Here is a 12,164-nt window from a genome sequence, read left to right on the forward strand (position 1 = left end):
TTGGTAGGGGAGGGGGAAGTTGTCAAACTCATAATAATAGATGTATATTTTTATAAAGTAATTTTTGCAAATCAGATCATTAGTTTTATGTGATCCAAAATCATGTATTTCCAGATTCGGGCAGGCTTGGTCAAAATCAAACCATCTTTTTGCAGCCGTACCACTTTTATATCAGCTTGAATTTTTCACGTTTGCTAGTCTCCAGGCCCCCCATCAATATGTGATATAGTTCATTAGTTGGAACCCTCTGGTTCGGTTTGAATTGGAGAGGTCCCATCAATATGTGATATAGAGGTCACAAGTACTACCCTCTGCCTTTTGGCATTTGTTTCCACTTCATAGACATCCTCTCAACAGTTATAAAACCTCGATTTCTCAACATTCAAAGATAAAAAAAAAAAACAAGTACCAAACTCTTGTCAACCTATGACTGAATAGAAATTGAAAAAAAAAGAGAGGCTAAGTTTGGTAACAGACCCGCATGCATCACCATATCCAGACGACAATATCAAATCCAGTGATCGACGAACCCAGCCGGCTAGAAACACTGAGATCAAGCAAGCCAACCTGTAGTATTTGCTCAACAATTATTAAGGGCATGTGTGGCATCATAATGTTTTTATTTCTCTACAAATTAAGTAGAATGTCACACGAAGATTGATGTCAAAGACAGCATTTGCACAAAATTTCTACTCTCCCTGCTTTTGTTTTCGTTCTTTCATGAAAGCAATTAATCTTTGCTCCTAAAAGCTGTTAAAATTTTGGAAACAATTTGAGGAAAAAAAGCTTTATCATTTACAAATTTACATTGTTCCGTCGAATTCATTTTTCTTCTTGGATTTTTGAAAATAAAATAAGGAACAAAAGCAATACCAAACCGGCTCTTAAATTTTCGGGCTTATCCAAGCTGAGATGCACAATAAAATTGCACATTGTCTAACTTGAGAAAATAAAAAAGAAAGGAAAAGAATAAGTGACTGATTAACCATGGTTTGCGGATAAAAACTTGGCTGTGTATTGCTTAAAACTATTAAAAAGTTTTGTACTCTTAATTGATTTTTGAGTTCCCACTGGGTTTCTGAACTACCACTCAAACGTCGTCAGCAGCCGAACCTGACTCCTCCTCCTCCTCCTCCTCCTCCTCCTGCGTCGCCGGCTCTTCCACTCCCAGCTGAGCTCCGTCCAATCCCCGCCGCCGCATCAGCACAAGCTCAAGAAGTCTCCTCCTCGCTTCGTATACTGGATTTGGATCGATCAGCCTCCCTCTGTCATAGGCCTCCCGGAGGAACACTGTGTGCCGCTTCCCCTTGGTCGACAGGTAGAAGATCCCCGGGTGGTCCAAGAACAGGTCCCGGATGTTAAGCTCGATCCCGAACCATTTCCTGAACTGGCTGATCTTCTCCACCTCCACCATCTTCTCCACCGTCAAACTCAAGAACTCGTGCGCAATCCCCACGGCCCGCTTCTCCATTCGCTTCATTCTGTCCTTTGAACTCCCCGCTCCAAGGCCGCCGGCGGCGGCGTCGTACGGACCAACATATGGCAGCCGCTGCCACTCCTTCACCTTGGCACGGAAATTCTTGGCGAGCCGCATTCCGGGAGGGAATCCGTGCTTGAACCCGAACCTGAGCTCCATCTCATCTGCCTTGGATCCTTCCCTTCCCCGCTCCCGGAGCCGCCACTCCTCCACCGCCGGTGTGAAATTAGGGCTAGGGTTCCCCCCGACGAGCTCCAACAGATGGGTGTTGGGCTCCCGGGGGTTGTCCCGGAGCGAGAAGATAGTAGGATTACGGGCAATGATCGAATCCTCGAAGTCGTCGGGAAGGCCGAGCTCCTTCCAGATTCGAAAGATGGCGCGGAGGGGAAGGGATCGGGAGGGAGACATGGAGAGGAGGCGGGAGAGGCGATCTACGGCGGCGGGGACGGCAGCGGAGGCGGCGGAGGACTCCTGGAGGGCGACCTGGGCGGCGGAGGGGGCGAGGCGGACGAGGGCCTGGGAGGAGGAGGGATCGTAGTGGAGGGAGAAGACGCGGGGGAAGGTGCGGACGAAGTGGGGGGCGCCGCGGTTGAGGCGAAGTTTTGGGGCGGCGGCGGAGAGGAGGGGGAGAGGAAGGGAGAGGCCAGGGGAGGCGATGATGAGGTCCTGGACGGCTGCCACCTTGAGGAGGTGCTTGTAGCCGTCCATCAGCTTCTCGAAGGTGGGGTCGATGTGCCTCGCCGCCACGTACTGGGCGGAGGTGGTCTTGGATCGGGCCAAGACGGCCGGGAGGAGGGCGGAGCGAGCCCGCATTACCCGGGCGAGAGAACCAGAGGGAGCGACAAACTTCTTTTTCGGCTGAGGAAACGAGTCACCCTGAGTCCCGCTTCATCCGCTCCTTAATCTCGACGATGCCTTGGGCGTGAATTCGCGGCGGCGGCAAGGGCCGTCTCAGTCCCAGCGCGCGGAGAACCGATGGATGCTAAGGCTAATGTCACAACCCGCACTAATACCTTCCCTAGTTTCTCCAATATTTTGTTTGATTTTCTCCATAACACCTCGTTTCCATTTCAACAACACAGAGAAAAAGGATACCATCGTATGTTATTTGGACTTCACTAAGATGGTAGCCTAGTGATATGGAAGCTTAAAATCCATCCAAATTGTCCGAGTTCGAAATATGCAGACGTCGATTAAACTGTTGTAAATATGCTTTTCTTTCAGAGGTGACACCGAGATGACGTACTCAGACGTGGATGGCCTATTAAAATTTTCTACGGATTGAGAAGAACACGCGAAAACTTGCGACCGGCATCGAACATTTTTTGGTGAAACAGAAGCCCAGTGAAAGCTGCTACATGGATAAGGTTCTGCCCTCTTCCCCCTCCCCCAGGTCATTGTTACTTGGGTCTCACTTGGTTACAAAGCTACAGAAATGAGAGAACACAGAGAACTTCATCCCGTTATTTAGGTACCATTGCAAAACAACGTCCCATTAATTTGGAACTGCTTCTGCTCCCAATATAAATAATCCCACTGAGTTTCAATATCTGAAACCAATTCCAGAATAACAACTGGATTTGAATAAACACCATTGACATATGGAGCGACAATGCGTTCATTAAGTGCACTCAGTATGGCCGGATAACTTCACAAAGCTTTGCATCCCGGATGATTAAACACACAGAACAGCTTCAGAAGAAAATAGGCACATTTACATAATGCAGATCATTGAGAATAAACTGCACTATTGATGAGAGGTTACAAAAATGGAAACATTACAGATGTGCTATCACGACGAACTGATTAAATATCAAAATTAGCCTCAATAGAATTCCTGTTTCAGATAGGGTTCTCTTGGATTCAGATTTGGTGACTCCCAACTGGGTCATGGATACAGGTATAAAATCAACCCCCAGTCTCTCGCAACACCACCACCACCAAGGTAAAAAAAAAAGCTGCATGAACAAAGAAATTATTCTGAACATTCTTGACTTTATTTCGAACATGTATAACTTTGATGCAGTGAACTTTAAGCTCTGTACCCTGGTAATTGGACTTCCAAGAGTTCATCCTACAAGACCAAAAAAAAAAACACTTAGAAACAAAAGCACAAATTTTTTTTCCATTATTGATATTGAGTGCAGGTAGCCAGTGCAATTGGCCCTCAATGTTTGTTCATCCATTTGGTGCTGAGAATCAATTCATGCTTACTTATCCTCCAGTTCACAGCGCAAAAAACCCTACCAATACATGATTTTGAAATCACAACAAAACAGTCCACAAGAGATGCCAAAATAACACATGAGAAGCTACATAAATATAAGAATTTTACAGGGTTTAGCAACTTGAAGAGGGTAGCTTGGGCATACAGCATGCCACTTGCTATTCTTGGATCTGTCCAGGTGAGAATGACAGTGAAATATGTAGGCAATGAGGTGATTTCAGAAAAACTAGACTCGCAACAAAGGTGCAGCAATATTATAAAATGAGCAGAATAGGAAAAAGAAACTTTAACACTAAAAGTTGAAACAGGAAGGCTACACTCGCAACGAAACTAATGCATGAAGAAGAGAAGACTAGCGTCATGACAATGGCCAGACATCAAAATGCAAGTTAGCTTGTTATGTATGTTTAGACAAACCACTTCAGCCTACCATGTTTTCTCAAAAAACATTGACTATCAGATCTTCCAAAGCTTAAATCTATATTGCATCAAACATGGTGAGTTGAGCCTGGTCTGTCTATCTTTCCACCTTAGTTTTTTTAAGCAAAACTTAGACAGAAATATTTCCATGATATGTTGGCATAAATACTAGAAGAACTACACGGATTGGTTCCAGCAGGAAGCTATCCGAAATTGACGGAAGTTTTCAGATTCTGTCAATTTCAGCTCATTTCGCCCCAAGTTCGGCAGCTTCAGCCAAAACCACGAAATGCTGTTTCTTTCTTTTTTTTAAAAAAAAAGATGTTAAATGACTATATCATAGTTTAGGTGTTGAAGGGGAGGATCAAGGTCGCAATCAAGGAATTTTAGCAATGGAATGGGGATGAACCGAATTTATATCATGAACCGTGCCAGCAGCCGGTCTTGGTTTCTTGTTTGAATTTACATAAGGCAAAAGTGAGGAGGACAAAGCATCTTAAAATTTTTCTTCTATGTACTCTAGATATTCACCAGGATGGTAATTTTTGACCTAGACACACCAACATGCTCGAATCTGCTCAAGATAAATAGGTTGATTGAGGCCTTTTATAATCGAGGTGACTTTGGATAAGCCTAAGAAATCCCACTTTAAATTGGTTTCCATTGGATTGACCTTGTATATGATGGGTCTCACATGGACTAGACAAGCCTAAAAACCCAACCCTACGCTCTTAAAAAAGTGGTAACAATTCAGTGGGTCAAGGACCAACGGAAGTTTGGTTTGGGTGATTAGAAAGGCTGTGTAGTTAGTGATTAAGAGGGAGAATAGAAGATACCAAAAAGGAAAATGGAGCGGACAATATATCCATGATTTATCGGACTTCCTTTTTCACTTCAACTTTCTCTCTCACACTTTATTTGGACACCTAACCCCATATTCCCTCTTTTAGCCCTATTTTACTTTTTATTTCTAGAGAATAGCAAGTGAAGCCTTAATTGGGTTTGCAGCTAAAATATAGGTCCATATAAACTAAATGGGCTAGAGATCCTAGTAACAAGATTCGCCTAATTATTGAGAAAATGGCGAGTCATTCACATTCAGCATCTCTGATAAATTATTACACAAACAATTCAACAATTCATGAACATAGAGCAAATACATTGTTAAATTCATTAAATTCATGTTTTATCCGTATATCATCAAATAAGTTGTGCATTCTAGAGCAAAACATGGTCTGCGGCCATGCTTATGTTTCATACTTCAAAGTATTGAGGCGAGCAGCGAGCCATAGGCATAAGGGACCGAGAGTAAGGATGTGTTAACGTGTCAAGACTTGGGAATTGAGGATTTCGTTGATATCAAAAAAAAATTCCCAAAAAGGAAACAAAAAGTCAAACCTCTCCCATTCTCTCTTCTATTCTTCTTCTCATCCAACCTTCTACTATTTATTCTCCTCATCTCATCCTTCCAAGTCCCTCCTACTATTCTATCATTCTCTAATTTATACTTCTCCACCAATCTTCTTCTACTTGTTTAGTCTTCTCATCTTATCTCTCCCCCTCCCTCTCTCCTGAAGTTCTTCCTTTTTTTTTGAACTTACCGAACTTTTCCGAATTATGGATTTCTTAACCTTGCCAAATTATTTCCAGACACCAAACTTGTGACTATGTTGCATGCAGCTTTATTCATTTCAACCAGATTACAAATGGCATAGATATGGGTCGAGAGTCATTTAAGCCTATTTGAACTTCACTCAATCCATGGTCACCAATAGTATCCATGATAGAATCCCCTCACCACCTACCCCTGCCCCCTTCTCTCCCTTTTTAACATGTCTCCCTCTATTTACAGGCACTCCAATCTTTAATACATACAACTCTTTGAACAAGGGCATAAAGAAGGGCAGCATGCGAAAAGGTTTTTATATATTTCAGTTAAGCTGCTTGCGCTATTATTTTTCATTTTTCATTTCTAGCTAAATCAAATATTAGGGGCACTTTTAGTTTTATAATGAGGGTTAAATCACTAGATTCATACAACAACATACAAGATTATGTCACATAATCACATCTAGTGCCCCAATTTAAATATCATGAAACCAAACTGCAATTTGAACAATATTTCAAAGGCTTTTACTTTATACATGTTCCCAAAATAAAAGATTCATATTAGGTTAACTTTTAAGCAGTAAAAAGTCCAAGATGAATTATTTTAGTCATAGCTGATTAAATCATAATTTACACCACGGGCCCTATATTACATCTTATTATGAGGGATTTGGGGTCTTTATGACGGGTCCAATTTGCTCTAAAATGAAGGTGGGTGAACAAATTTCAATCCTATTTCCTATGGAATTTAATAAGCCAAAGTTATCGACCGCACTCAACATGACCCTCCCATACATTTCTTCTGCCTTTCCCTTCAACTTCTCAATACTAGTTCCTCTATAGCATCCAATGTCTTTTTCCTTAGTCAAACCAGTCCTGAACCTGAGAATAAAATCTTCTTATAATCACTAAATGTTGCACAGAAATAAATACAGATAAAATCTGAAACTTAAAATTTATATCAAGAATCAAATGAGCTCTTTCACAATAAATCAAAACTTGCCTTATCCCTATAAATCCTCAGCTTATTTCCTAGCACCAAATCTTAGCCGTAATATTCAGTTACACTCTAGATATAGACAGGAGCAGGCAACTAGAACTTACATAAATTTTGTAGATCCTTAATTGTATACTAGCATCCTATCTTATTACCTGATATAATCAAACAAATAGAGAGACGATTAAATAGATGACAATGAACAAAAATGATATCAAGAAGAATATAAAGTTGATTTTTCTTTCCAGAATTGATAATTACAGATCTGGATGGAGCATAAGGCAAAAAAAGAAAAAAAAGAAAATTGGCCATAAGAAAAGAAGAGGAAAAAGGAGAAAAGAATAGGTGAAGATCAGGATTAAACAGCCACGATAAGAGTCTTGTCAAATTTTACACGACATTGGTTACAGAAATGTGTAGAGAACAAATAGACAAAAGAAATTAATTAAAAATAAAAAGAAGAGGAGGATAGTTCTGCTTGCACATACAATATAATTTCAGAAATTAATGCAGAATTTATTTAAGAAAAAGAATGATGATTAAGGAAGAGAAGGAGAAGAAAAAGAAAAGGAGCTAGATGGAATAAACATGTCACGTGCAGACAAAAACATTTGATTTATTAAATCCATCAAAATACACTGGTCCACCCCCATTTTGTTTCATTTGTAACAACTTAAACGCCATTTTGGAAACCCATAAAATCTCCTAACAAATGACTTGACCCAAGAACAGCCAATCATTCTAAACTCTAAACCAAAAGCAAGTCTAAAATTACAAGAAAATAAATAGAATAACGCCCATAATCTGCAACATACCTATTTGATCTCAATTCAAAGATGTGTGTTCAGATTTTACACCTTAGCGTGCTATTGCATCCAACCAGCTGGTCTCCACACCTTCTCATCTGCCTATAGACTTGCCAATCACCAGCTTACCAGCCACAACATTACTTCCCAAACTCTAGCCTTTCATGAATTCAGCACTATACCCATCCAGCAGATGCTGCACATCTACCCCATCTTTAATAATGTTTACATTAGTATTATTACATTTCAGCTATTCTAATCTGTCCCTAATCAATTAATCTACTGCATGTTGCGTAGCTGATCCATATTCCCTGTCCTAACTCTCGGTGCATTATCCCACTGTCAAAGCTTAGATGCAAGTGTAGGTGTTCATGAGGGTGGAGGGCAGTCAGCCACATTTCTAGCAACAAAAATGTAATACCACGGACTATCTAATGATACTGTTTCAGAGTGTGGTCTTAGAAATAGAAGCAAGAAACATAGTATGAAGCGGAATTGAGGTGGCCAAAAACACCAACCCGCTGTTTTCTTAAAGGCAATCTCAGAGACCCTCTCGCCTTCCCAAAAAAGAAAAATCTTTCTTCTTTCTGTCTGTTCTTATCCTATCTTCTTTTTTTTCTTTCAAAGATGGATCACAAGTAGCAGAAGTAGAAAAAGGCACAGACCTCAATTGAACACGAAATAATATTGCAAGAGAACTTAGGTCACTAAGGAGTATATCGATGTGGCCAGTTTGAAGTAATATAACTGCATGTCAGATGCATTCTGAACCAGCATGAACAAATAAATCTAAAAGACATTTAAACTAATCCGAGTAAATGTCATAAGTATGTTAAAAGCACCCGGGCAGAAGAAGAAACAAAAACGAAATTTTAAATGAGAATTCTAATTACTAAACGGGAATTAGACTTATAGGGAATAAAAGACGATGACAGCAATGATGAACCTTGAAAAAAGGAACAAAAACTGCCAGCAATCACTGTTGCTAATAGGATAGTGTACAAAAGAAAGGGGACTGACTAATAAATTATAAGATATAACCAGCATTTAGCCAGGTTCAAAATATTGTAATCAACCATACAGCAATGTTTACTACCAAATACCATTTAAATCCAAAAAGGCATCAACATTTGCTAACATGAAATATTATTGCAATTTGGAACCAACTTCTTACCTCGCCCTTTGACCATCAAATTGGGTAGGGGATCTACCAAAGAATCTTAATAATGTACATTAAACTAGCTGAATAGCATTTCCTTGAACAAGCGGTATAGTCTCACATAGCATCAAGAAATTTCATTTAAAGAACTAAAATTTTTTGCGTGCTTTTCATATCACCATAATACCAATCTCCAACAAAAAACAAATTGATACACAGAAACAGAAGAGACATAAAAGGAAAGAAAATAAAGCACCAGCATCTAGAAGCTGTACCTACAACTATGCTCAATCCAAATCATCTTGCCGGGTCTCCGACCCAGTGTTCCCACCGCCAGAAGAATTTGCAGCAGTTCCACCAGAGCTACCACCGTCGTTCCCACCACCACCCCCAGTATTGCTAGCCTCAGCTTGCGACCCAAAACCCCTCAGTGGCCAAGGCAGCGAGATCCTAAACCTCCTCTCAACCGTCCTCGGACTCAGAGTGTTTCCATCCCCCGATGCCCCAGCCGCCGACCCACCGGCGCCACCAGGATCCCCAGCCCCTGCCGGCCTTGCCCCCTCAGCCGCAGCCCCTCTCTTGTTCTCATAGTCCGGATCGTCCGTCAGCAGCTCGTACCGGCACACGGGGCAAGAGTTGTGAAGCTCAAGCCACGGCAGGATGCAGTCCTTGTGATAGATGTGCTTGCACGGCATCTGCTTCGCCTCCACGCCGATCTCGAACGTATCCTTGCACACCGCGCACTGGGCCTCGTCGGAGGCGAGGAGTTCCTCGGTGATTTTGATGTCCGGCAGGGAGGAGATGGCGGACTTGGCCGCCGGCGGGGTGCCGTAGCGATTGGGGTCGTTCTCGGCAAGCTGCTGGATAAGCTGCTCGAGGCCGGGGCCGATGAAGTAGTCTCCAAGGCTGCCACCGAGGCCGGGGCCGCCCTCGAGGACGACCTGGATATTAGCGCCGCCGGAAAGGAGTTGCTGGATGTGGTTCTGGAGGAAGACCAACGGATTGAAGGGCTCCGGGCCGCCGCCTGGGCCGCTGCCGGGGGCAGCGGAAGGGAAGGAGTCGGGGCCGAAGAGGCCGACGAGGTCGCTGGGGTTGCGGAGGTCGAAGCTGGCGGAGGGGGAGGTGGGGGGGAAAAGGAAGGGGAAGGCGGAGGGGGAAAAGAAGAAGGGGTCGGAGGATTGGAAGGTGGAGAAGGGACGAGAGCTAGGGTTAGGGTTGGAGTCCGGGAAGTCGAGCTCCTCGACGAAGCCCCCATGGCAGATGGGACAAGCGATCTCGGCGCCGGGGGAGACGGTAAGGGTGACCGTCCGGTCGCACTGGTGGCAGAAGTACCGCTGCAGGGGGGCGGCGGCGCCCGGGGCTCCGGCGGAGGACATGGCGTTAGCGGCGGCGATGGAGAGCGGGATCGGGGGAGACGACCATGCGAGGTCTCCGCGGCTGGAAAATAGATGAGAAAATGAGAGAAGATGCGGTGGGTGCGTCGCGTTTTCTGAAACAGAAACACCCACTGTGTCAGACCCATGGGCGCAACGGCCCCGGACGCGGACGGCTGGACGCTTCTGGAAGCGGGGGAGGAGACCTTAGGAAAAATGATGGAAATGTCTTCGGCACGCACAGCATTTTTGGGTGCGGACCCATACAGCGCAATGCGGCAACGGTATGATTCTCGGCTGGATTTGCTTCTTTTTTCGGAGAGTATCGGTTTGGAGTATATGTTTGGGTGAACGAAACATTCCTAAAAATAGTTGCTTATCATTGCACGTTTTCCTCCATCCAGTATGCACGGAAAGGGGTAGAACGGATAGCTTAAAAATAGAGCAAATTATAAAAAAAAATTCTATGATTAGAACTAAATTATATTTACATTTGGTAGAATAAAAAATTTATGCTTGTCTCTATAAAATTTATTTTTATTGAATACTTTAACTAATAACTTAATAGAACATTATTCAAATCATTGACTTTTAATAAGACCTAAATATTACATCGAAAAAAATTTAAAAATAAAAAAATAAATTGACATTATTAGTAAAACAATTTATCTATTGTAAAAAGTTAAAATTATCTCTATAAGAAAATAAGACTCCTCTTTCACTCTTCTGACTTCGAGAAGTTTTTAAAGTTTTATATATGCAAGAATTTTCTTCTCTTGGAGATTAAATAGCTAGGATTTCTTTCGAGCTTCGCCACTCCACCACGAGCATCCATTCCCGACGAGCGACCAACGACAGGCTTTCTTCCTAACTGTCATTCGACGATGAATATCATTATCGACCAACATCTATCATTCTTGATCAGTTTTTATTCTCGTCTTAATCAATTTTTTTACAAATTATTGGCTATAAGTGTACCAAATATAATTTTCAAGAAGATTTTTGTAATTTATTTTAAAAAATAATGTAAATGTATTTAACTCCTAGACCTATTTATTCTACCTAATTTAAAAATAAATTATTTCACCGTATAGAGAAGTATAAGTTAACGTATTTACTCTAACTTATTTAGCTTTCAAACTCAGTCCGGAAGAGTAATAAAACAAGATTAAAGCGGTTATACACTATTGGCTTTCTATGACTTGAGATAGCTTATTTGATTCACAATATTAAGATTATTGTAATTGTTGACCTAAAAAAAGAAAAGGAGTTGCGATTTATGTAGATTTTGATATAAAATGGCAAGTACTCCTGACACACAACAAGCTCTCCGTTACTCTCTTAAAAATTCTGTTTTCTATGAATTCATGATAGAAAATGCTTCCTAAAGCACCCATAATTTTCACGATAAAATGTTTATTAAGCCTACAATCATAGATTTGGCAATCCATGATCAACCAAACCCTTATACTAGTAACAAATCACACAAGTTGCACCAATCCCCACAAAAAAATTGTATGTGCACATATAACGAGAGCTTTTGAATAAGTGTTGGTTAAATTTAGGAGACTTATCTTGCTTTTCATAGCAAAAGTAATATTTATATAGATCTTGTACAACAAAAGAAGTGCATACATGCATGGATGTTGCATGTGTTTATAAACATAGTGTATTTCAAGAGAATTAGAAGTGGAGATTATTCCATAAATCATAATAATTTGTGATTGTACATGTTAGACTAGCAAATATACATCGAATAAGTGCTTATTTATACTGGTACATGATGATATCTCGTTTTAAGCTAACAATTGACTCCTGATTTATATAGAGCTATATAGAATATGGGTTTTTCCACCTATATTTGCATTTTGTTTGGCATGTTTCAAGATATGTTTAAGGTGGATGGTGAGACTCTTGCACCAATTATCGATGGACAATTAAAGTCTTGTTTGTGAGTCGGTCAAGACTCAAGACAACATATTACCAGTATGCATAAAGCCAAAGTCACTATATTGCACAACTTGTATTATAAAGTGAACCATATACTTTACATTAGCTTTTGGAAAAAAGGTGATAATGATTCAAAATCAATGTTCA

At 41.4% G+C, this 12,164-nt stretch overlaps 2 protein-coding genes across 4 annotated transcripts; both read right to left on the reverse strand.

Annotated features, from left to right (window-relative positions):
- Positions 1-950: 950 nt before the first annotated feature.
- LOC103722369 (protein ROOT PRIMORDIUM DEFECTIVE 1) lies at positions 951-2,621 on the reverse strand. The gene has a single exon (XM_008812909.4). It carries the CDS (start codon positions 2,288-2,290, stop codon positions 1,091-1,093), a length of 1,200 nt encoding a protein of 399 aa, XP_008811131.2. The 5' UTR covers positions 2,291-2,621; the 3' UTR covers positions 951-1,090.
- Positions 2,622-3,170: 549 nt separating this feature from the next.
- Positions 3,171-10,286, reverse strand: LOC103722340 (E3 ubiquitin-protein ligase RING1). Of its 3 annotated transcripts, none has more exons than XM_039115426.1 (3): positions 8,974-10,286; positions 3,523-3,551; positions 3,171-3,435 (listed from the first exon to the last, which is right to left on the reverse strand). In XM_039115426.1, the coding sequence occupies exon 1, from the start codon at positions 10,068-10,070 to the stop codon at positions 8,982-8,984; it is 1,089 nt and encodes a 362-aa protein (XP_038971354.1). In that variant the 5' UTR covers positions 10,071-10,286; the 3' UTR covers positions 3,171-3,435; positions 3,523-3,551; positions 8,974-8,981. The 3 variants fall into 3 exon arrangements, with proteins under 3 accessions (XP_038971354.1, XP_038971353.1, XP_008811090.2); XM_039115425.1 differs by having other exon boundaries at positions 8,970-10,283; XM_008812868.4 differs by having other exon boundaries at positions 3,171-3,551; positions 8,970-10,273.
- Between the last annotated feature and the right edge of the window lie 1,878 nt (positions 10,287-12,164).

Source organism: Phoenix dactylifera, chromosome 18, assembly GCF_009389715.1.
Source record: "Phoenix dactylifera cultivar Barhee BC4 chromosome 18, palm_55x_up_171113_PBpolish2nd_filt_p, whole genome shotgun sequence".
Classification (NCBI taxonomy): Eukaryota; Viridiplantae; Streptophyta; class Magnoliopsida; order Arecales; family Arecaceae; genus Phoenix; species Phoenix dactylifera.